General features: G+C 39.9%; 2 protein-coding genes and 1 long non-coding RNA gene across 7 annotated transcripts in view; 1 reads left to right on the top strand and 2 right to left on the bottom strand.

The window, feature by feature from the left end:
• LOC306817204 overlaps positions 1 to 7,642 on the bottom strand; it is a 42,155-nt gene extending 34,513 nt beyond the window's left edge. Inside the window, exons 1-2 of the long non-coding RNA XR_013777989.1 lie at positions 7,556 to 7,642; positions 6,703 to 6,902 (exon numbers count right to left, since the gene is read on the bottom strand). This is a non-coding gene — a long non-coding RNA (uncharacterized lncRNA). The remainder of the gene's footprint in view (positions 1 to 6,702; positions 6,903 to 7,555) is intronic.
• A 79-nt stretch (positions 7,643 to 7,721) lies between these two features.
• Positions 7,722 to 21,737, top strand: med24 (mediator complex subunit 24). 5 transcript variants are annotated; one of them, XM_079334104.1, is made up of 26 exons: positions 7,722 to 7,828; positions 8,088 to 8,218; positions 8,303 to 8,385; positions 8,488 to 8,526; positions 8,613 to 8,686; positions 9,103 to 9,326; positions 9,954 to 10,065; positions 10,226 to 10,376; positions 10,876 to 10,989; positions 11,391 to 11,444; positions 11,521 to 11,603; positions 11,737 to 11,823; positions 12,075 to 12,186; positions 12,750 to 12,892; positions 13,022 to 13,059; positions 13,195 to 13,277; positions 13,417 to 13,595; positions 14,080 to 14,179; positions 14,534 to 14,709; positions 16,452 to 16,716; positions 17,298 to 17,479; positions 17,565 to 17,658; positions 18,042 to 18,141; positions 19,135 to 19,215; positions 20,643 to 20,791; positions 21,366 to 21,737. In XM_079334104.1, exons 2-26 carry the CDS (start codon positions 8,089 to 8,091, stop codon positions 21,480 to 21,482), a joined length of 2,970 nt encoding a protein of 989 aa, XP_079190230.1. In that variant the 5' UTR covers positions 7,722 to 7,828; position 8,088; the 3' UTR covers positions 21,483 to 21,737. The 5 variants fall into 5 exon arrangements, with proteins under 5 accessions (XP_079190230.1, XP_079190228.1, XP_079190229.1 ...); XM_079334102.1 differs by having other exon boundaries at positions 8,088 to 8,385; positions 12,087 to 12,186; XM_079334103.1 differs by having other exon boundaries at positions 8,088 to 8,385; positions 13,210 to 13,277.
• A 1,156-nt stretch (positions 21,738 to 22,893) lies between these two features.
• On the bottom strand, positions 22,894 to 25,017 carry LOC306817508 (uncharacterized protein). Its single transcript, XM_079334452.1, has 4 exons — positions 24,567 to 25,017; positions 23,399 to 23,506; positions 23,170 to 23,310; positions 22,894 to 23,084 (listed from the first exon to the last, which is right to left on the bottom strand). The coding sequence occupies exons 1-4, from the start codon at positions 24,708 to 24,710 to the stop codon at positions 22,902 to 22,904; spliced, it is 576 nt and encodes a 191-aa protein (XP_079190578.1). The 5' UTR covers positions 24,711 to 25,017; the 3' UTR covers positions 22,894 to 22,901.
• Between the last annotated feature and the right edge of the window lie 374 nt (positions 25,018 to 25,391).

Here is a 25,391-nt window from a genome sequence, read left to right as displayed (position 1 = left end):
CTGCTGTTCATTCAAAAGGCCTACAGAACAAGCATCATAAGGGCAAATGTGTCCACAACACTTTGAAAAGATCAAAATGTTAATAATGGTACAACATATTATCCAATTATGAACTGACAAAAGAGCCCTGAATCAAGTCAAATGCATATTTACAAACTAACATGTTATTGCTGTAATTTGATAGGACAGATACATTGGAAACTTCTTTGCCTTCCTTTACTCCTTATTATGAGTCCTCTGGCCTTTACAAAAATCACTAAGCACAAAAAGGCACATATATTGAAGCAATATGCATATAATCACTTCAAAGTAGACAACAACCGAGTGGAAGCAATAAACAGTGAAGTATACTTTTATCAATGATTTGTAGTACGCATGTTCATACTGATTGTCTTGTTTTTACGCTCAACATGTATCATTCTGGATTCACAGATTACACATGAAAGGTTTAGCATGAGGTAAACAATATGTTTGTTTGTTTGTTTCTTACTTGAATGCATATGATTACTGAGATATACCAAAGTTATGGTGTGTAGCTCTGACTGAGGTTTGAAGGGATCTTATGATCCACAAACAGTGGAAGAGGATTGTGAAAAAGTGATCGACAGATTCCAAAAAGGTACTCGAGTCTCCTGTATAAAACCCGTCAATCCTATGTTACGTTATTGATAGAAGCAAAGTCGTCTGCTATCAAAGGTTTAGCTCTTTTTAATGTAGTTATAATAAGAAGCAGTATTTTAGAGAAAACATTTTCATTCAAGGATGACCACTCAGTCAAGATGCCGAGACTGAACTTATCATTCACACTTCAACATGTTTTTTTCATTCTGGTTTAGCTAACTCAATCTTTTGGAAAATGTTCACACTTTGAAGATTTGTGAAGAGAAAATATTAAGGATGTGAAACAATAATTAGAAAAAGAACAAAACAAAGAGGAAAACCAGAAAATGCTTATTTTAGTCACAGTGACTAATAATGTCCTAACACTCATTTCAATCTATGCTCGACTCTTTCTCTCAGTCAAATGTGGCATTTTTTGACTAATAATTCAGTAATCTGGGGAACCTTTTAACTGACAATTAAAGAGCCCTTAACCCAACCCTAAACATTTATTATGCTCATTGCCTTCTGAGAAGGTTTTATAAAGTGTGTGACGCCTCTGCACCAACTCACTCAATTTCTGTAGTAAAAAAAAGGTGATCTATGCTGCATCACGAAAACACAGAGTTCAGTCATTTCTACAGGAGACTTTTTCAGAGATTATTTTAGCTTGGATGTTGCCCACCTGAGCCCTTCGAAAAACTCTTCACATGTTTTAGATAAAGGTTTATAGTGTAAAAAGCATAGAAATGTTCATGATATATAGATATATACATAATAGTGAGCAGCCCAGCTGAAGAGGAACCTGCTTATTTTTATACAAAGCTCTTTTTGATAGATTACAGCTATTGATATTTTTCTGTTTTTATTAGAGTATCACAGTGAAATAACTATTGAGAGGCTAAATGCGATTCTTCTCTCAATTATTTAATTTTTGTTGTTTCATTTCAAGGTATTTCTCTTAAAGGGATGATTGGAAAAACCTTTGACCTCTGTAGAAGTCTTCCTATGTCCAGCATAATGTCGACTGGGCTTTCGATTTAATTCAAAGTCATGGAATTATTTAAATTAAAAACTAACTGTGAAATACGACTGTTGTTTTCTCTTCTGTTGAACGGGGTCAATCGGATTGACATGTTTGGATCCCTTAAATCCGATTGAAACCCTGAACATCCTCGAGCTGGATTAATGAACGAGCGAAGAGGTAGCTGAGGTAACGTATCACCTCGAGGGGATGCTAAAGATGAGGGTTTAAGATTGATGTAACTAAAGTCAGATGACTTCCTGGTTCTGGACCAATTACACAAGAAGGCTCATCTATTAATCACTGTGACACATAAACAACTAGCAGGGCCAGGGGCCTTTTGGCCTCACAGAGCTGGGCAAGACCCCCACAGATGACTTTGTCAGATCAATGGTGTACAAACAGGAAATCTGCTGCCTGACGACTGAAGAAAACTAGCTAAATGTTTTCAGCTCAAACTCATTACAGACCTTTTTTATAAAAACATTGTATTGGAGAATCACAGGTGTTAATGCTTGCTTAGCTCTACTTCACTGTTTGGGTTGCAGGGTCCTGGTTTTGTGCAGGCTGGCTCCGCCTAAACTGTCATGGTTTATGAGAATATGACTGAGCCATCATCATCATCATCAAAACACAGTTCACACTGTCCAATGAAGTCGAAGCAACATTAATATTAAAATACCCTTTGACATACACAATGTCCTCGTCAGCACAACTATAGTCTGACTGGTAGCAAAGAAAACTTCTGAACTCTTTTCACAGGACCATCACTTTTTTAAAGAATAATTCAGGTTGGGGGGATTATGTCTCCCACAGTGAGTGTCAGTTGTAGGATTAACATGTTGGCCACTGGTTGTGCTGAGCTCAGGCGTTGGGTCCCAACACCAACTGACACTGGGATCACAGAGACTGCTGGAAGCGTGTGCCAGGTTTGATTATGTAACAACAACAGGCCACTGTATGTTTTGTGTGGCTTGGTGTCATCCACAGGACAGAAGTGATGCTTTAAGAATAAGTGGTGGACAGTCACGAGCACCTAATGCACCTAATGCAGAGACATTAGCAACATTTCATCAGTGTAACATTGGGTGAGGAACTCTGAATGTAACTTTACTCTGAAACAGGGAAGCATCAGGGAAATATCTGCCAATACTCAGTTTATTTTTTAAGATTTATTTTTGGCTTTTTTTTAATACCTTTCTTGGAGAGATATGACAGTGGACAGAGTCTTATATCAGGCAGTGAGAGAGAGGGGAATGACATGTGAGAAAGGAACCAATGGTTGGACCCCAACTTGGGCCGTCTTCCTGGAGAACCCCAGCCCCCACACATGCGCACCAACCACTGCGCCTTCAGCACCCCCCCCCAATACTCAGTTTCTAAAAGACATCTGTCAATCAGCAACTAATGTAACGCACTGATATCAGCAGCCGATGTTTGCTTTTTGTTGGGCATCAGTTTAATAATGCTGGCCAGCTCTTCTGCTGATGACCTGTAGTTTCTAAGGCTGCTGTTCCAGTTCCATTTCAAGAGGAGGGATAACTGTCAACAATTTCAATACATCAAATCTCATAGCTCATTTAAGAAAAATACATGAAGAATCACAAAGCAGTAATGAAAAGACAACAGGAGAATATGCTATCTGCTACATTTTTATTATAAACATCAGTGTCTGCCATCTTTTTCACAATGGATACATACATCTTTACTGAAAGTGAGTTTTCGATTTAAAAATTGGCGAGATTAGACAAAAAGAAGATCTGTAATTGAGTGTGTCTGGATAAACTGCAGCTAACACATGCAGTACAGATGAAATTGGTTTACTGGGATGGGTGAACTCCAAGTTCACTAGCTAGTGACTGGTATAATCATGCCATAATGCCTTGCGGGGCTTCAGTGTATCCAACCATGCATACTTACGGTGTAAAGCTACAATGTAGAGCTGGGGAAAAACTGATTCTCTAAAGATTCAGGATTTTTTTATTGGACGATTGAAAAAGATACTCTGTGATATTTGTGGGGGGGGCAGTAGCTCAGTCCGTAGGGACTTGGGTTGGGAACCAGAGGGTTGCTGGTTCAAGTCCAAAAATATGGATGTTGGTCCAGCAGCTGGAGAGGTGCCAGACCACCTCTCGAGCACTGCTGAAGTGCTCTTGAGCAAGGCACCGAACCCCTACCAGCTCAGAGGGTGCTCCATTAACTCATGTCCACAGGTCCTGTTTGTGCATGTGTGTGATTCAGGCCTGTGTGTGTAAAGCATGTCTATACAGTAACATGTGAACCAAAATTTCCCCCTTCTGGGATTAATAAAGTTTATAAAATAATAACATTTAAAAAAAAGATCAATAATAGTAATCGGTTTAAATAAAAAAGCAGCTGGAAGTGTAAAAGAGAAGAACATGCATGCCTTGTTTTCTCTTAAGCCTGGAGTCTTTCAGGTTATAAATGAAGCAACGACTTCATCAGTCTCTGACTACAGCAGCCTATCAATGAAGAAAGTTTTTGTTTCTGTTGTTGCATCCTGACCGAAGAAGATAATCAGTGGAGAGTTGTTGTCATGTCTGGATGTGTTTAGTCTCATACAGCCGCCTCATCTCCATGAGCATGTAGGATAGCTAGCTTATTAGCTTATGAGCACACGTGATGAATCTTCAGTTTTGTTAAGGAAAAACTTTGAAACATCACCACCCTCCACAACAAGACAGACAGACAGACAGACAGACAGACAGACAGACAGACAGACAGACATGGTTTTGATGTTTTTCCTTTTGTCATCTTTGAATTTTGCCTAAATTACACAACATCACTGCGACACCTACATCCCGTTGGGAACGACCCTTCTGTGACTCTATGGGAACAGTTAATCGAGCCAGCTGGGGTCTGGACTAACACAGTTGTATAAAGACTATCAAACAAAGAGTGTTTAAAATACTTCTGAGCGGAGCAAATAAAGATGTGAAAGGATTCAAGAATCTGGCTTGGCTGGGGGTCTCTGCCAGGCAGCCTGTATAGACCAGATATCATTACTGCGGGCACAAACTATAGCTTGGACTGTGGATGAGAGGAAAATGTGTTGAAGGAGCTAAATAAAGCTCCTCGGTGTCAAGCCATGTGTGCCTCTGTGTCTAACACTTTTTTTTTCTCTCTAAAAGTACTCTGTTAGCTCCTGTGACAGAATCATCCAATCAAAGATACTTACTGAAGGTCTTTAATGCCTGCTGGCACAAATACACACGTGTCAGGCATATATAGATCATTTTATAAAATGCTAAATTATAAAAGCCAAATAAAATGTCTTGTATAGGTCACAAGAAGGAGATAATAATAGACTACAGTGATAGTGATGTGTTACTGAAGCAGATTAATTAAAACATTCAAGATTTTAAAACAATTTGTATTAAATAAAAAAGGGAAATAGTATTAATATAATCCAGAACTGATGTGTTGGAGAGTTCTCAAGAAGGCCAAAAGCCCCATCAATCCTTCAGAGGTCCTTGAGTGTGGTGGGAGTGTATCCAATGACTGAGACAGGTGTTGTCGTCTGTTGCGTACATTGAACCGTCCTGCCTTTGGTACCTTTTATTTTAGTCATGTCAAACATCAAATATTGTAGCACTGTGTAAGCTGGCTCAAATGACCATTTGAAAATACCCCCATAATGTTATTAGTGTGGCCTGTGCTGGTGATGCTATGACCCCCATAACAAGTATTGGCCGACATCCTGCTCATGAAAATAATAATATCACAAAAGACCATGTTATTTTAGTAGGTCACTCACTTTGGGAGAGGTTTCACAGAGTTAAAGTTTATCTGGTACCAATCTACCGTAGGCTATTAATTAAAAAAACACACTCACACAGTTGTTCTCTCTTAGATAATTAGACCTCTAATCAGGTTGATTTAGGTTCAGACATAACAAATCAAATGGATGAAAGTCAGTTTATGTATTTGAATCATTAGACTAGTGCTCCATGTGTTGCTTTAAGGCTTCAGATGTGTTTTTATGAACCCCTTCTTTTTCATCTTCAAATCCTTTTCTCAGTCTAACACAATCTGTCCCTCATGACAAGACTGTTCCTGGGAGCTCTAACATGAGAGAGTGCAGTCTTAAATAAGGTGTGGCATTATGTGCCTTATCTCCTCCAGGTTACAGTACAGTTGCCTTTGGTCTATCCTGATTCATGAAGCAACATGAAAAGACAACCTGAGGGGACATGAAGGGGACACTCTCATTTCCTGGCTCCCAACCCTTAATTACCTACTGTATGTGCGCCCAAAGGCCCTCTGTGTGTTTAAGAGGAAGAGACAAAGAGGGAAAGACAGTGAGGTTATGTGTTGGAGAATGGGTAACAGATAAGTGGTTTTATAACTACTTAGAGGCAAAAACCGAGAAACATTAATTACACTAACTTCCTTTATAGCGTAAAAACAATCCTTTTTTGACTGTTTAATAGGTAAGTTAATGATGGATTTGATTAATAGAATTCATTACTAAAAGACCCAACCACAACAAACAAACAAAAAAACAAATACTCTCCACATTAGTTTCAGTGTTATTTGCTAACGGTTTGAATATAGTTGTTTTGCTGGCTCCGAGGTATTATATGGTGCTCAAAGTATCTATAAAATAACATCTGAATGAATGAGAAACATCTCTTTGAAAAAGAAATACCCATAATACCATGATTGGAAATGTGTCTTCTTTCTGTAAAACTAACTTTTGAACAAAAAACTTTACTTCAAGGTCATATTAGGAGGCTTTTGAGTATTATAAACAATGACAGGGAGCTCAGTTTTAATAGGACGAGCAACAATTGAGAGCTTTAAACTCATGAAATCACAAAGTAACTGAAAAGAATAATAAGAGTCAGCAAAACTGGGACTGTACCAGCAGTGAAGTCATGAGAACAGATGCCGAGAAGTCTCTCTCGTCTCCCTGGAGGAGACTCAAATCTGTCAGCACCCTTCACTAATGCGGTTTGCAGTGGAAATCAACAGGAGTGCGATACATCTCCCAGAGTATCTCCACACACACACACGCACCTATCAACCACTCCACTCCTCTGTCTTTGGCCTACCTTGACTATTCGGAGGTTGCACGCATCATCTCAAGGCTGGCATCACTCTGTCCCTTGGTACAGACCCAGCTCGAGCCAGGACAACATCTCCAGTGTTTGGCAGAATAGCGTCTTTGTGACCACAGACTCAATGCAGGGCCTCCACTCTCAGAGGAAGACAGGTTGTTTTCATATAGACCACAGCATCCTTTGTTGCAAAACTGTAAAGACAAAAGCAAAATCTGCAGACCATGCTGGACTATATTTTGTGAAATAACACTTTCTCTGTTGTTTAAAGCTAACTGTGGTTTGTCAGGTTTGTAATGTGAACGATTAGATTCATTTAGTCATTTTATAAAGGTTTCCATAACAACTTTGCATTAGTCCTGACTTAAATTCTGTTTTCTTATCTATGTCAACTATATTGATTGTGTCCAAGCAAATGTGTGTTTATTATTGTTGCTTTTTTTTCTGTCTCTAATGTGTGACATAACAGACAAAACCTCTGTTGAAATGGACTGAACTGACTCAAAGATAACTGACACTGTAGTGAGGCAGTGAATCACACAGTGAATGGGATGTTACATAACACTACAAAGCCTTCACTGTATGCTATCATGGAGATGTCTAAATGAAACTGGAAACTTAAAACAATTGAGGTAATTTACCTGAAAATAAGACTTAATATAAATGTTTTGTTTAATGTTCAGCTATCTTATGTTAGCGTTTTTATCTCCGCAAAATTAAACTTTATATGTAATGTTTAAGCTTACTAGAGAAAATTGCCTGCATGGACTTTGTATAAGTGCTCAGTGAGTTGTAAGCGTTTATCCAGCAGTTTGTTTTTAGTTTGTTCGTTTTAGTTTTTGCTCACCTCTCTCTGACACGACATGCTCTGTAGAGCTTCTAGTCTTTAAATTCAAAGCTGAAGCGCGACCTCTTGTGACACTACTACGTAATTACGCCAATGTTCAGTGTTGAGCCATTGGTCCCCTCTTCAACCAATCAGCGGAGAGGACACTGCGGCGTGTAATATTAACCAATGAACAGTCAGGTTTTTTTACAGAAAAATGGCGTTCTTTGTGTTGTGAGCTAAAGGAGCGTAAAAAAGAAAATCTTTTTTGTTTTGAAAAACTGTAAACGCGAGGTAGGCTTCAGAATTAAATAAACACAAAATAAATAAGTTTAAATATTGGCTGTTCCTTTTGTAGGTTTGTATTACCAAGTAATGGAACTAAATATAAATAATTACGTATTGAATGACATCGCAATCGGCTAACATCAGCCGGATTATGATATGACTAACATAAGCTGAAGGGTGTCCTTTACAATAATATAAAAAAAAATGTTAATGATTGTGCCTTAAAAATAATGAATTGCTTTGAAAGTGTTTCTGGTTTGTTCAGGATGAAGGTGGTCAATCTGAAACAAGCCATTCTGCAAGCATGGAAGGAGCGCTGGAGTGACTACCAATGGGCAATCAACATCAAGAAAAACTTCCCAAAGGGAGCAACATGGGACTACCTCAACCTTGCAGGTCAGAGGAAACATCATGTAAATGAACGCCAGGTGTCTTGCTGTCCCCTCTGTCATGGTTTTGACTTCTGTTTCTTTATTGCAGAGGCCCTCATGGAACAGGCAATGATTGGCCCCTCTCCAAACCCTCTTATTTTGTCTTACCTTAAATATGCTATAAGCTCTCAAGTAAGAGAAAAAGCATGATTTGTTAAAATAGTTGTGCAGTAGTACTTTGAACATTTTTTTATTATTATTGCAAGAAGTAATCAATACCTTTTGTCTGCTTAGATGGTGTCTTATTCCAGCGTCCTTACGGCCATCAGCAAGGTGAGTTATACTTGTTGACAGTTATGGCGTTATGCATCTTTTTTATTAGAAGAAAAGTATTCATAAACATGTCTCTTTTCTGATAGTTTGACGATTTTTCTCGGGAGCTGTGTGTTAAATCGCTGTTGGAAATAATGGACATGTTTTGCCATCGTCTCAGGTATGTGAAATTATTCTCTACAGTTTTTCCTTCTCCGTTTGTGATTGAAGAATGGACCCTGCAACTTTTTTTTTATTACAATTTTACCATTATTGTAAATATCCTATTACTCCTTTCTCAGATAACATGCATTATAACCACAATGATTTTGTTAAGGAGCTGATGGTAGTCAGAAGAAGTGGTCATTTATTATTAAAATAAGGCTTGTTTCACATGTTAATCTGTATAATCACATAATACTTTGAATAATAGCAGTCAGTCATAGCTGCGTAACTCTACCTCCCTAAGGAGCAGTTGTATATGAGAACGTTATATTTGGTTGTACACCTGAGGAAAAATCTGAATGCTGTTTTTAAAAGCCAAAAATCTTGACCCTCTCCTAAAATATTTCTGCCTTTTTATCTCTGACTCCAAAGCTGTCACGGGAAAGCAGAGGAATGCATTGGGCTGTGTCGGGCTCTGCTGGGAGTGGTTGTTTGGCTGCTGCAGGGCTGCGCCTGGTACTGTGAGAAGCTCAGAGAACTGGGTCCATCAACCAGCACAGAGGCCAGTCTGAGGGCCTGCCAGGAGAGGCTTCATAATCTGATGAGCAGCAACAAGAACAGAGCCCTGGTCCACATCTCCAGGCTGGAGGAACAAGGTGTGTGTGTGTGTGTGTGTGTGTGTGTGTGTGTGTGTGTGTGTGTGTGTGTGTGTGTGTGTGTGTGTGTGTGTGTGTGTGTGTGTGTGTGTGTGTGTGTGTGTGTGTGTGTGTGTGTGTGTGTGTGTGTGTGTGTGTGTGTGTGTGTGTGTGTGTGTGTGTGTGTGTGTGTGTGTGTGTGTACTCTGTGTATATGCAAGAGACTAAAGAATTACAGATATTACCATGGGCAGTTGTGGCTCAGTTGGTAGTTAGTCATCTCCTAACAGGAAGGTCGGGGTTCAATCCCCAGCTCCTGCAGCCACATGTCGGATGTGCCCTTGAGCAAGACACTTAACACCAATTTTCTTCCCGGCAGTGTATGAATGGGATTAGTTAATTCTGATGGTCCCTTTACGTAGCAACCTCTGCCATCAGTGTGTGAATGTGTCTGTGATACGTGCGCAGTAAAAGTAAAAGTGGTCAGAAGACTAGAAAAGCACTATACAAGCCTAAGTTTATTTACCATTCACCTTATACATCGACTGTAGATCTACTATGTTAAACTAAATATGTTCCTGTAAACTCATACAAAGAATTATTGTTCTAAGCTGGATTTTTTGTGTCCGTCCTGCTTTTCTCCCACAGGTTCCTGGAGCAATGTAGAGCAGTCAGTACTTAAAGTGACAGAAGGCCTCAGCAGTGTACCTAACCAGACATTGAGAACCAAAGTAGAGGAGAGCTTGTCACTAGTAAAAGGGTAAAGATCCCCACCATCCTGTTCTTGCATTTTTAAATAGCAAAATATTTAATGAAAGCAAGACGCTGGTCAGACTTTATAATTTACTGAGATAAATACTCTCAAAATGAATCTCCCTCATGCTAACTCTTTTCTTTTTCTTTTTCTTTTAATCCAACAGCATTCCCTCTATGCTGTCTGTGCAGAGTGACCCTCAGTTTCATGCCTCCTTCCCCTCTGTCCATGCCTTCATCATGCTGGAAGGGACCATGAATCTGACAGGCGAGACGCAGCCCCTCGTGGAACAGCTGATGATGATTAAGAGAATGCAGGTGAACAACAAGCCGCAGCGTGATGTCATGCTTCGTCTCCCTTAAAAATCCAGAGGACTCGTGCTGCATTCATGTGGCGTCGCTGTTACGTTGTAAGATGCACATGAACACCTGCTCAAGTCGGAAACTCGACTTGACGTCGGAATCGTCAACAAATGAGGGAGCAATAGGTTTTGTTAACGTTAACTTACATTTTATTCATTCACGTATCAAGTCTTTGCTCAAATCTAACTTCTAATCTAACCTGTATACTACTATACTTGAGTTCCTTTTTATTCACAAAGTGTAATCAAATGTTTACATTTACCTGCAGCTGCACACATCTGCAAAGAGCACAACAACTTTTGGACGTTTTGACAAAACGGAGGATCATTTCTACATTTACTCAGCTATATATGAAGTTGTGTATCTATCGTTATTAAGAGTCCTTTTTTTTAATTTTTTTTTATTATTATTTTTTTTTTAATAAGCATCTTTACAAACTGTCTGTCCTCTGCAGCAAATTCCTGCTCCTCTTTTTGTCCTGGAGATCTGGAAGGCCTGCTTCACTGGCCTCATCGAGTCACCAGAGGGCACAGAGGAGCTCAAATGGACTGCCTTCACATTCCTCAAGGTAAGATCTCTTTTTATTTAATGAATACCCTTCGTCCTCTGTACACCTCTCATTATTCAGGTTTGTTTTTCACTCAGGCCTATACTTTGTTTTCCTTATTGCGTTCAATGAAATAAAGTGTTGATATTGAGAAACATTCTTTGTTAATTATTTTGTTTATTTTTTCTTACGAGTTTGTGTTTTGTAAGAAAGTCTAACTTTTTCCATTTAAGAGTTTGAATTTATTTCCCATTCCTCTATGGCAGCACACCGTAACTTACTAGTGTATTAAATGTGATGAAATGAAGTAAAAAAGGATTTAAAAAAGAAATGTTATTCAATCCATAAGCGTTAGATACCAATAACAGAATTACAAAAACACACATGTAGCTTGACTACACTTTTTTCTTTTTTTCTGCCAGATTCCACAAGTTCTTCTGCGACTTAAGAAATATCCTCAGGGTGACAAAGGACAGGTGAAACATCCAACCTCATGAGTATTTGGTATCTCTGTGTCGTCAGGGTCTCATAGACAGTGTGTTTATTTTCCAGGACTTCATGGAGGATGTGAACATTGCATTTCAATACTTACTCAAGTTAACACCACTTCTGGACAAAGCTGATCAGAGATGCAAGTAAGTACTTTGTTTTATTCTAACAACCTTCTCCACTAAGTGTTATCTGAATATGAGAAAGAGCAGATCATTCCTGGTGAGCCAGCAAAATCACACTTGTCACGTTCTTTTTTTTGTTTTTTTTGTTACAAAGCTGTGACTGCCTCGGCATGCTCCTGCAGGAGTGTAACAAGCTTGGTCTGCTGTCAGACTCGAACACAGCCTGCCTCACTTCAAAACGGTACGGCTTCTTCATTCACAACAAACCTACTGACAAAGAGGAAGTGAACAGTGACAAACACAGTCCAACCAAAATGATGACAAACTCATTTCTTGCCATTTAAATGATCACTGATGGATTTTTGTTCACCATGCTGACACGATACACCACATCCCCGTGCACCCTCGCCCCCCATTCTCTCTCTCGTCCTTTCTCTCTCCTCTGCCTCTCCCTTTCTATCCCTCCCCCACCCCCCTGCACTTTTGATTCAGGACTGGGGACAGGGAGTATGCCCCAAAGCAAAAGACTGCCGAAAATGCAAACATCCAGCCCAACCCAGGCCTCATCCTGAGAGCTGAGCCCACTGTCACCAATATTCTCAAGGTAGAACACCTGACCTCGCCTGCATAGTGCATTTAATAATAACACGTTTTATTTAAGAACGCCTTTGATGACACTCAAGGTCACCTTACAGAGAAATAAAGCAACACAATAAAAACATGAACACAATCAACTACGGTACATAACAAACAAAAACAATGACAGTGAGGAATGTGTGTGTGTCATACGGAATAGGCTAGTAGTCTTAAAAGGTGAGTTTTGAGCTGAGATTTGAAGATGGGGAGAGAATTGATGTCACGGATGGATTGTGGGAGAGAGTTCCAGAGACAAGGGGCCAAACTGATAAAAGGCGGAAAGGAGGTGTGGTGAGGAGCATGGAGGAGATCAGAAAGGGCTGACTTTGGCAGTTTTTATTGTAAGTGGCTCTACAAAGGCAACAGGTATGCAGAAGATGTTTAGAAAATAGGTACATAAGTATCTGAACTCAATGGTAACAACAAAAAGATAATTAATATGGAAAATGCTATAAATGCTTCCTGAACTGAATGCATTGTTTAAAAAAAAAAAAAAAAAAGAACGTCACTCTGTATTTTCTTGTTCAACAGACAGTAGATGCAGACCACTCGAAGTCGCCTGAGGGTCTTTTGGGGGTCTTGGGACACATGTTGTCTGGAAAGAGCCTGGATCTGCTCTTGGCAGCGGCAGCGGCTACGGGGAAACTCAAATCCTTTGCCCGGAAGTTTATTAAGTGAGTTGCTCAGGAGAGTCATTACTCATCAGATGCATTTTATTATTGCCCGGGTGACAACTCTGGTTGATGTAGGAAATGAGTTTATAACCAGATGTGTGTTTTTGTTTTCCCCCTGCCCGCTTCTAGACTCAACGAGTTTCCCAAGCACATCAGCGGCGAAGGATGTGAGTTCAAATACAAGAGTGACGAGTTCCGATGTGGGAATTACTTTTGTTCTTGACATATTGTTCATTGAATGCGATGCTAACATTCTGGGTTTCCCCCCTCCTCTCTCTCTCTCTCTCTCTCTCTTTTTGAAGCCAAATCTGCATCAGTGCGGGCCCTGCTGTTCGACATCTCCTTCCTCATGCTCTGCCACGTGGTGCAGACTTATGGATCGGAGGTTAGTATCCATGATAGAGCACATGAGCCTGCTCTTTCTGTGTCCGGCCACAAGATGTCCAGAGAGAGCTGTGCTGTGGTGACATGACATTCTCTGCATCACCTCTGCCTGCTGAAAAGAATATTGGCCATCTCCCTAGGTGATCCTGTCAGACCCCAGCCCTTCAGGAGAGACACCCTTCTTTGAAACATGGCTGCAGACGTGTATGCCCGAAGAGGGCAAGACTCTGAACCCAGACCACCCCTGCTTCAGACCAGAGCCCGGCAAGGTGGAGAGCCTGGTCACCCTGCTCAACAACTCCTCCGAGATGAAACTAGTGTAAGCTGCATGCTGAAACGTGACGGATAACAATATCAGGAAGAGAAAAAAATCTGACGCCAACGTATTGTCCGATAACTTTCTTGGATCTATCTGAGATCTTTAAAGATAGACAGATATACAAACAAAATTATTGCGTTGATTCCTCAAATGCTGTAATCAAACATTTGTGGAAACGATTTATACTGGAGACAGGATTTTTTTTTTTTTTTTTAACAGTTGCTTTTATTTCCCAGTATACGAGAAAGTGCACTGAAACACAAATTCTCTTAAAAATAAACAATTCCAAAAAAAACAAAAGAAACTATATGAACAAAATAAATAAACTTTGATTGAGTAAATCGAGTCATATCAGAGCTGAAATTAGCGGATACAGCTAATAGGAGGTGACTTTATGAATTTAAATATTATGTATGTTTTGTAATGAATGTTCCCACTGTTGCTCAGGATTGCTCTTAATATAGTGTTTCCTTTGATGGGACAGTCAGGTGAAATGGCATGAAATCTGCCTCAGCACTCCGGCAGCCATCTTGGAGGTTCTGAACGCGTGGGAGAATGGTGTGCTTTCTGTGGAAGCTGTACAGGTATGTCTGACTGTTTGTGTTTTTTGACTTTGACCTTTTTGTGACTGGAATCACCCTGGCATGTCTGAACACGTCAAGAGACGACCATTTTCTTTTTCTGTGGTTTGAACTGTTACCAAACGGAGCATGACGTATTCTGAGGAAATTGACGTATGACGACGTGTGAATAACTTGCAACATCAACCTCTCCCCTTTTTTTCCATGCAAGTTTTTTTTGCTATCACGCAAAGTGGAAGGATGCAGTTTTAGTCATCATCCTCTATCCTTTGACCACTCTACATAATCTAACCACATCCTTCCTTCCTCTTTTTGTTCTTGGTGCTGCCACTTGTCTCTCTCTCTCTGTGGGTACAGAAAATCACAGACAACATCAAGGGGAAGGTGTGTAGCATGGCTATCTGTGCGGTGGCTTGGCTGGTGGCCCACGTCAGAATGCTGGGAAGGGATGAGCGGGAGAAGCCTCAGACAATGATCCGGCAGCTTGTCACCCCGCTGTATGGGGAGAACACTCTGCAGTTTTATAATGAACGGTACCAACACACACGAGTACACTTTTCAGAAAGAAGGGTTCAACTCACTCTCAGTCTAACCCGGAGCGCTGAGTAGATTTACGCTCAGGATCCCCTACACTACGGTTCACTGTGGTGACAGAACGAGGTCCTCATACTTTTAACCCTCTGGTCTAGAACTCCTCATGCGGGCACAAACACTATGATTTATGGTCTTAGAACAAAAAAGTGCCACTGATGCAGAGAGAAGTGGTGCAAGAGAAAGCTGCTGCTCGAGTCGGCTTGTTAGTTTAAATGTAGTCTATTTAATATTTATAATATTAAATCAAGGAGGAAATGAAACCATGTTTTGTTTTGTTTTTCTCTGTAAGGACGAGACGGAGAAAAACTCTTGGTTCATAAAAAAAGAAATGTGCTGAGTGACTTCCCTCTCTGAAACGGAAAAGCCAGAGTTTCCCTGATTTCAGGGTCAATAGACAAGACAGTTTGTTCTGAAGCTGCTCTCTGAGACAGACCTCTGGAGTACTTATAGTCAAAGAAAACATAATCCCTGTTTTCAAATTGCCTAGAAGCTTGATAGTTTTCGTATGTTGTCAGTTCAAGAAGCAGTAATGTTATTCAAATGATTCAAACGAAATTAGTTTTTTATCGACACGAACTTCAAGGCTTATTTTTAACTGTCGTTCAGGGAAAATTGTTTTTTTAAACTCAATCTACTCCAAAGTTTTAAAGAGCAGTTTCCCACAGGACAATAAGATCAGAGAAGGTAATACTGGATGTTTCAGCAGCAAGGCCAAAGACATAAAATAGGATGTTTATACACTAGAAGCAAGTAAATAGTGAAGTGAATAAGACTTTGTGTTTACCACATCGAGACCAACAGACAAGTACACAATTTCAAAAAGTATAGACCGTTCAAATCATGAACACATTTATGTGGGAATATTGAATCAAGAATAAAACACTCCTTTTTTATAATCTATCTTTATGTATTGTGTTTTAACAGTTTGTGTGGTGCTGAAAGCAAGCGAAGCAACAAGTTAATGGTTTACTTTTTTTAATATACTTTGGTCCACTTCTTTCTTTCACAGAAAGTAGTAAGAAGAAGTAATATCTGGAGAATGTGTTGTCAAAGGATTTTAAACACTTTTTGTTTTAGTGATTAGATATTTAAGAAAGCTAAAAATAAAAACAAGAAAAACCTAAACAACAAGTCCAGACCCAGTCCGACTTCAAGAGATATGAAGGTTAAAATGATCTTTATAACAAGTGCAAGGCAAAGTTCAGCAGAGAGAAAACAAGAGAGGTCGGAGCAATAAAAAGAGCAGAAATATAACACTGGAAGAAAATAAAAGATACCAATTAGATCAATCAAAGGATTAGCAATACAAATAAATAGAAGAAATTATGGAATGAAGAAAAATTACAAATTAAAGATTTACATTTTTATTTTTTAAATTATAATTAACAGAGCATAAAGCTGAATAGTATAATTATTGCCCCTCATGTTTAATGAGGCTTTAGATTTTGTCTTACTTTGATACCTGGACCCTGAATGTAATCAGATCACTTGGTATTGAGGCAGAGTTTGGATTTAACTATATATGCTCATATATGGTTTTGTGATGAAATTTGTGACCTCCCCCTCGATAAGTATTAACTGTCAAACTTTAATGTATGTCGAGACCAGTGACTCTAGAGACATCTCAATGATTCACTTTGTAAATCATTACTTTTCTAACAATAAAGTCTTTTCCCTGCAGAGTCATCATTATGAGCTCCATCATGGAGCACATGTGCGCTGACGTCTTCCAACAAACGGCTGCGACCGTGCGCCCCCCGATGGAGGGCCAGGAGCCGATCCCGTACCGCAACCTGCTGCCGGCAAAAGACCCCATCCACATGGCCCTCAGCAAGCAGTTCCAGGTGGTGCTGCGGAAAGGCTGGGTGGACAGCCAGGCCCTGCACCTGTTTGAGAGTCTCCTCAACATGGGAGGGGTCTTCTGGTTCACTAAAAACCTGGTCAAGGTAGGAGGAACAGGGACAGAGAGTTCGTCCACCACCCACACTGATTTCTGTCTTATCTCTAAAAAACTAAACCTTAAACAAAACATTGAACAAGACTAAGACAAAGGGAAGACATTCATTGTAACATAGAGTAAGAAAGAAAGCCGTAATGACACTTTAGAAGCTGGAAGACTTCAAATGTAACTTTAGGGATACACACTTTTATCATAATTAACTAACTTAAAATTAAAGTTTGTTAAAAGTCAAACATTTGTGGCCAAACTGAGTTTCTGTGTAACCACAATGTACACCATTTAATTTTATGCTGCTGTCCATTCTAAAGTTGTCACTGCAGCTTTTACCATCAATAAACGTCTAAATGTATCTTTACCTTAACTTTCAGTCCCAGTAAGAGCTGTCATGCCAGCAGCACTCTTCATGGTGTTTTCCCCTCAAATATCAACATCAGCATCCATGCATGACTGTGCTCATGTATCCATGACGACACTTGTGCTTCAAAACTACACATAAAACATGTTGAACTTGATCACATGGTATGGAGGGCTTCTTTAACTTCCTTATCTCGTCTGCATCTTTCTCAGGAGTTGCTGAAGGAGACGCGACAGGAGTGGGCCAATCGGGTGGTGGAGTTACTCTACAGCATCTTCTGCCTGGACACTCAGCAGATCACCCTCACCCTGCTGGGGACCATCCTGCCTGACCTGCTCACTGACTCCGCCCACTGGCAGAGCCTGGCAGACCCCCCTGGGAAGGCTCTGGCCAAGTAAGACAAGCGCATAACACCACTGCCTTTGAGTGTTTTTTTGGTGTTTAGGGCGGTTAACTTTACTCTCCTTTTGACTCGTCAGGTTGTCTGTGTGGTGCGCGCTCAGTTCTTACTCCTCTCACCACAAAGGCTCGTTCTCAGCACGCCAACGCAAAAGGCAGCGAGAAGATATTGAGGTAAGGACTCACGAGGCCGTGTTTGTGTCATTAAGGCTGGGTAGTATGTTACTCATGAAAACACTATGATCAGCATGAGGAACTAGTGACGCTTACTTAATGTAAGAGTGTGTAACTTCTGCACACGATCTAATTCCTGTTAAGTAGCTCAGTCTGAAGAGACTGGAGGGTTGTCGGTTCAAGTCCCGATATGACCATAACATGGAAGTTGGTCTGGTAGCTGGAAAGCAAGGCTCCAAACCCTTAACCGCTTAGCAGCCCCACTCTGACATCTCTCCATTAATGCATGTCCTGTTTGTGCATGTGTGTCATTCAGGCCTGTGTGTGAGATGCTGACACATGAATCACCATAACAATAAATATTGTCTTGTTTTTGGCCACAGGACTACAACAGCCTCTTTCCCCTGGACGATACTCAGCCGTCTAAACTCATGCGTCTGCTCAGCTCCAACGAGGACGAGCCAGTAGCCCTTTCCAGTCCAGGTCAGTCTATTAATGTCTGTGTTTTTAATGCAAGGTTTAATTATGAACCCGGAGGCCTTTCAGTCAGTCTGAGCTGGGGATTATACAAATACCACATGGTTTTAAAAAGAACCTTTTTAAGAACCTGTTAGCAGCGAGATCCTTGGCAGCCTGTTAAGCTCATTCAGAGACGAACAAACAAGTCTGGTCCCTGTCAACATGAATTCAAACAGCACAGTGATCGTCGTTCCCGTCTGCTGGCTCTTAGTTCAGCACTTAAGTCTTCCGTGAAATTCAGATTATTCGCCTCGTAAAGTTATTATATTGCGGTTCTTTAAATGCAACTGTAAGCCTGACTGATGTAATTAGCTGTTAACATTGAGAAAACTGCCGGGTGAATTTCACTGAGGTTACAGCTACATGAAACAGTATTCCAATCACATGGCGTCTGTGATCTAAGTGTTGCATGACTCAGGGGAAAAAAAAACATCACCTACTTTTCATCAGATTGAAACTAACACGGTGCTTTTTTACCGACGTATAACAGCTCTTAAAATTCCATTGAAACGGAAAGTAATTCAGTGAATGCACATCCTACAGAACCTTTTTTTTTTTTTTTTTTAAATCAGCTGAACCATTTGTAGCCTAAAATAAAACAAACTGTTAGGAGGCTAAATGAGGATTCTGATTTTACAACTTAAAAAAAATAAAGAAGCATTTGTAACAAAGAAAGCTTTCATATCAGGGCGGCATTTTGAATATCTGACGAAAACGTTCCAGCCCTTTATCTTTAGAGTAACATCCTTTCCAAGAAGTTATTTTTGATCAGGAGGAAATGATTATGTAAGAAGGCGGCGGGAGAGTCACTTGAAGACTCACAGCATTGAAACACCAGGACTCTGTGGATAATTTCAACGTCTTTGTTGAGTTGTTAAACTTGGTTTCTCTCAAATGTTAAAAAAAAAAAAAAAAAAAAACTATAACAAAAACACTTCACTTGTTATGATGTCACAGGCGATCGATCTATGAGCAGTTCCCTCTCTGCTTCCCAGCTCCACACTGTCAACATGAGGGACCCCCTCAACAGAGTGCTGGGTAAGAACTCATGTCAGTCTTCTCTGTAAGAAAACATCAAGAAATGAAATACATGTGTCCACTCTGTCTGTAAACAAGTGAAAACCTCCTTTTACTTGGATTCTCTTACAAGGCAACAATGGTAAAGTGATTAAAGAGTTAAAGGAGCATGAATCATGGGATGTGTCCTTCATTGTCACCAGATCTTATTCTGTTCAAGTCCTGTTCATCGTCCACAGTATCATAGAGTTCTGAGCACACGTTGAATCACAAATTCAAGTTAAGTTCTGAAGAATTTGACTTCCCTTTTCGAAGAGTCACAAAAATAAAGATCTTTCTGATGTTTTTTTTTTTAAATCATTATGATTAAACTTAAAGCAGTTCTATTACCATCAAAGATAATAATGATCTTTTGGTTTGATTGGTCCTCAGCTGTTGATATTGTCTATGATAAATCTGTTTTCAGATCAGTGTTAAGGTGTGTTCGCTAGCCCTTTATACATTGCCAGTTCAAGGCGGGACTATTGTGCCCCTCTTATGTATCGTCCCCAATGTTTACCACACAGATGTGCAAGGACGGAGTGAATGTCTCTGAGCCAGCATCAGAGGCGAAACAGCGAAACAGCGTCACTGTAAAAGGGTTGAGGCAGCAGGGAGGGACAGCGCTGTGTGTTTAGGCAACTTACTGTTTGTTCACACAACAAGCTCTCGTGCTTCCACAACTCTCTAACCATGAGTACCATCAAATCTGCTGTATAAGACAACACTTTGATACCTGTTTTTTAATCTAAAAAGTGTGCTGATTCTTATACAACGGTATGACCAATAGATCAGTAGAAATTGATGACACGTGCTGTCATCATTACCCAATGAACATTGAAAGTGAATCTCCATTTATTTTGTATTGCAAGTTGTGCTGGAATACAAAGTGACACATAGCAGGCTGGCTGCACAACTTTTCACGATCTTTTTTTCCCTCATTACATTATAATCATGCATTTAAAGAAGAAAACATATTCGGGGCATAATGTTCAGTAAATAAACCTTGTGAAGCACTCATTGGAGGTGAGCAGAATTTTCACCGTAGGCTGAAAGTTCAACGACCGTACTGCAGCAAGCCGGAGTGCAGCACTTCATTACTGCGATCTTGTGAACTGGTAATGTCAAAAGGGCTTGTGATTTGTCTCGGTCAGTTTTTGTATGCATCATTCTTTTTTTCAAATGCAAAAATGCATAACTTCTATTACACAATTATTTATTTATTTTTCAGTAAGTTTTGTTTTCCTGTTAAATCCTAATAACCTAACCTCCAGCAGAGAGTATTGGGTAATATTTAATTAAATCTGTTAAACCAAAAATAACTGCCAATCTCCTCAGCAAAATGTCATGACATTTGGGATGAAATCAATCATTTTTACAATTCACACCACCTGTCCTCTTCCCGTCAGCCAACCTTTTTCTCCTCATCTCCTCCATCGTGGGCTCCAAGATGGCGGGACCTCATACCCAGTTTGTGCAGAGCTTTATGGAGGAGTGTGTGGATTGCCTGGAGCAGGGGAGCCGCGGCAGCATCCTGCAGTTCATGCCCTTTACAATGGTGAGAAATGAGCCGTGACAGGAGGACAGACAGGAGGAGCTCGAAAGGGAGAGGAGTACAGGTGTTGCGTCAGACGTTGTCGGGAAGTGTTACTTCTGCTGAACTGTAAGGAGTGATGCTTTAAAAATAGAAAGAGAGACGGTCCAAGGGTCAAGGTTGTAAATCGAAGTATAACTCACTGATAAACTGTTAACATTTGACATCTTATGGTGCATTACACAGAAATTAAGTCATCTCTAAATCTACTGGGGGGGGGGTTTGGTTTTTGATGAAATGAGACAAATACATTTTTAAGTAAAAGAACATCTTCAACGACTGAACAAACTGAAAAGAGCGACAGAATTGTAAAAGAAACTAACAAGTGTAAATACGACTCACTGCAATGTTCAGTAGGAAAGAAGGAGTTAAATACTTTGTCTGGGCAAAGAACCATCATGCCCTCCTCACAACTATTTTCAGATGCTTTGAGTAACATGATACGGTTGATTTTTTTTTTCTTCTTTCCAGTAAGTGAAAAAAACAAACACAGGAACCTGAAGCTTAAAATATGCTTTTGTGTTTTTCATGCATCCAGGTTTCGGAGCTGGTGAAGCTGCCTGCTCTGGCCAAACCTAAAGTGGTCCTAGCCATCACGGACCTGACTCTGCCGCTGGGGAGGAGAGTCGCTGCCAAAGCCATCTCAGCTTTGTAAACTGTGGGTTAAAGTTGACATCCTGTTGGCACACGTTTATCAGAGTAGATAGACGGGTAAAGAAAAAAAAACATAGAGAAACAAACCAGTTTGATCTGAAAGTGGATGGATTATCCAATTAAAGGGGTTATCTCCATTTGAAATGATATCTATAACCGTTTTTCTGTAAACACAGTTTTGTGTTCTTTTTATGTTCTTTTTCACTCTTTAAGACGTGTAAATACTTTTTTAAAATAAAAAAAAGAATGCAGATTTTTTTTCTTCTGGCTGCTTAATGTTGGTTTTCTTTATCGGGAGTATTTTGTGGTTGCGTCACGTAAGTTTAAAATAGCACAAGACCTGACCGCTGCAATCACAATCTATGACTCAGTAGAAAAATCACATGTTAGCGACTACCACATGACAAAACGTACAAGGGACTGTGGACTGTCCCCTGAGTGACCAAAGCTTGTCATCTGCTTTGCAAAATGTTTAAAGAAATCTGTCTGGTAAAAGTCATATATGCCTCTTTTTCACTTTTTGTTGCACTTCTGTTTTTTTAGAATGAACTTGTTTGAATGTTGAATATATTTGAATCATTGATAGCATGTTCTCGACGTGACATTATGTTCAGTCATTGACAAGAAGGGACAAATACTTATCTATTAGTAAAGTTTTTTATTGCATGATTTCAAAAAACTAAATAGTACATTGGCATTTAAAATACATTCAAACAAAAAAAAAAGTTACATTCAACAGAATGTATAATTAGTCGCTAAGCCTCCAAAATAATCTAAACCTAAAATAAGCCTTAAAAAGTATTCTTTCCCTCCCTTTTAACGGTTAAAGAAGTCAAAAAGTCATTTATTTAAGCTGCCTCTAAACCTTTTCTGCTTCTATATTATAATTCAATAAATGAAGCAATGCCATGTATAACAATCAAAGTCTAGTGTTAGTGCTACAACCAAATAATAGTAAGACCTATATAAAAACAAATTGCATGAGCTGTCAATGAAAAGAGGGCTTGAGGGTTTATAAAAAAAATACATTATCTAAATAAATAATCCAATTCAATAAATAAATATAAAAAATAAATATATATTTAAGATAGATAGATCAATAAATAAATGCCATAATAAAAAATGGCAGGTGAAGTTCTATTTTCGACATGAGCCAAAAGAAGTCAGATTGTGAGTCAGCGCTTCTTTCTTCGAAACTCTATTTATCCCCGTGGGGCAATTAGCGCACCAAGCGTTCGACCACAGGAGCAGCAAACTGCATAGACCCTGACAGAGCAGGGGAAGCAATTCAGGGTTAAGTGTCTTGCCCAAGGACACATCACACATGTTGTTCACTGGAGCTGGGGATCGAACCCTCGTCCTTCTGGTTGAGAGACGATGACTCTACCCACTGAGCTACAGCCGCCCACATCTCCATCTCTCAGCAGCTCTCCATCTCCTCTTCGCTGCTGCTTGGGTCTAGTCGTCTGAGAAGGCGCACCATGTCCTGCCCAAAGGACTGGAGCTGCTCTAGAGTCAGGTGTGCTGCCACCTGAACATCATACTCCCCTGATAAACGCAGGGCCACAGGGGTCGGTGAGGGCAACACCACAGCCTTCAGCATCTGGAAGGCAAAGCAAACAAAATTAGAACAGTCTCCTTAAAGGAAACAATTGTCAAAAATTACAGAGATTTAGATGTTTTTCTACCTTATTGATCTGAATTGCCAGATCCCTCATGTCATCCAGCAGCTGCATAACTTTGTCTTTGTTTTCCAGGCGAGGAGAGACTGAGCTCAACAAGGCACGATGTAGCTGAAGACCCTCAAGCATGTGCTTCAAACCGGTCTCCTAATGAAGTTAAAGAATGCCACAATTCAGATTGTGCCAGATTCTCAAACTTCTCTTTGTTAATAGAATAATTCCTTGAAAAGCTTACCAAAGTGTAGTTTTCCGACAGAGGTTTGAGGACAGGAGCAGAGGGGAATTCAATCTTTGTTGCCATTATCCCAAGCTTTGCATTTTCGGAGGAATTAAGCTTCAGTGTCTGTGAAAGAGATTACAGAGATGATATGGGAAGATAACAGCCTGGCATGCAGCAGGAAGCCAATATTGTTTGTCATTATGGGCCTTATGGGTCTTTATGAGAAAATGTATGGTGGTGGGAAAACAGTGGTGGGATAAAGAAGTATTCAGAATCTTTTTTTAAGCAATAATTCTCATTTACAAGTTGCATTGAAGTATAAATATCTAACTTGAAGATACAAAAGTTAAAGTTTTGGTATACTTATTATATTGCTTGTAAGTTTAATGTTATTACATTGTTATTTTTATGAATTAACTTGTAAGTGGCAATACTTTTATAGTTGTTGAGCATGTTTGACTAATTTTACTTAATGAAGATGCATCAACTGTTTAAGGACAATTTTAGACTTTAAACATATCTGAAAGGTTATTAAAGGTAAATTAAAGAATATAATGTAGTATATTTTTCTTTTTTAAATGGACACTGTAGCCTACAATAATTAACATACAAAGCCTAAATGTTGCCATTTCATGTTTTACACTATTAGCTTAATGCTATTTTTGATTATAAGACCAGCCTGTTTAATGTTTAAAGTAACTTAAAATGACAAATATAAAAAACGATATTTTAAATGTGCAAATGCAAGGTTCAAAGCCTGGTTCAATTCAATTCAATTTTTCCCCGGGGAGCAATTCAAACCACAGTTCACTTCAACTGCTCTTTCAGGCTACAGCTTACACTCCGAACATAAAAATATGTCCTATAAAAGTCGGTTATAATCTCTCTTCAAATGCTTTATATGCAGGCTACGGCGTATTGCATACAACTTCACATGTTTAAAGAGCAGTGGTGGCTGCATTGCAAAAATGTAACGCCAGGTAAACCTTAAACAGCCTCTCAGGGCAGTAACATTCTCACATTTGACTATCAGACTCAGTCACGCAAGTGCCCTTTTATGGGGCTCATGCTCGGACCTGCACACATGAATCGCCCGCAGCTCTCTGTCTGAAACATGGACAATCTCCTGAAACAATGTGCAAAAAAACGCAACCCTCCAGGATCCTTGTAAAATGTGCCTCACCTCTATATGAATGCACGACTCGTGCACGTCTGGAATGGAGAGCAGGATTTTTTGTATCAAGCTGCGGCTCCTCTGCACGACCTCCACATTCGCAACAAGTGTGCTCTCCTCCGGTAGAGGTGCGCTGCGGGCCAGCGAGGCCATGTAGACGGTAATGGCGAAAACTGCAGGAAGGGAAAAAATCACTGCGTCACCGGCGGAAAACAATCCTCTTTATACATCCAGCACTATCAGCTCAGTGTGTGTGTGTGTGTGTGTGTGTGTGAGTGTGCGTGTGTGTGTGTGTCTGGCAGAACAAAGCCCTGTTCTCTCCTCAGCAGCTCCACTGTGCTGCAACACTGGGCATGTCCCCCACCCCTGAGGCTAAGAAGCTGCATGAGTTCAGAATAGTCACAGTAATCTGAAACTCAGTCTAAAGTAACTAAAAATAGCAAATAAGACAATTTTATCAGATGTGAACTAAGAATAAACATGATATGTATTGTTAAAACAATGCTAAAATGCTTTAAAATGTGGTTTTCTATAGAAATATCATTTGTTAACCCAAATAGATAAAGTCGAAATCCTAAGTGTGTCTCCAGTCTCCTTTAGAGTCTCTGAACAGAAATGAAAGCAGAACTTCTCAAGCATTACCTCACACCACTACTCACCAATCAGGATGTGCATGGCCCCTAATGAGGAATGTCTTTCAAGTATTGACCTAAAGTGAGAACTCTCCATGATTTATAGGACACGTAAAGTCATCTTTATATATAGTGGGCCCTTGTTGTGGGTTTCCCGTCATTGGTTCATCTCAGTGAGGTCTAATTTTGACCACCATTTCCA

This window comes from Symphodus melops (assembly GCF_947650265.1).
Source record: "Symphodus melops genome assembly, chromosome: 21".
Classification (NCBI taxonomy): Eukaryota; Metazoa; Chordata; class Actinopteri; order Labriformes; family Labridae; genus Symphodus; species Symphodus melops.
This window is presented reverse-complemented; position numbering and strand designations above follow the sequence as displayed.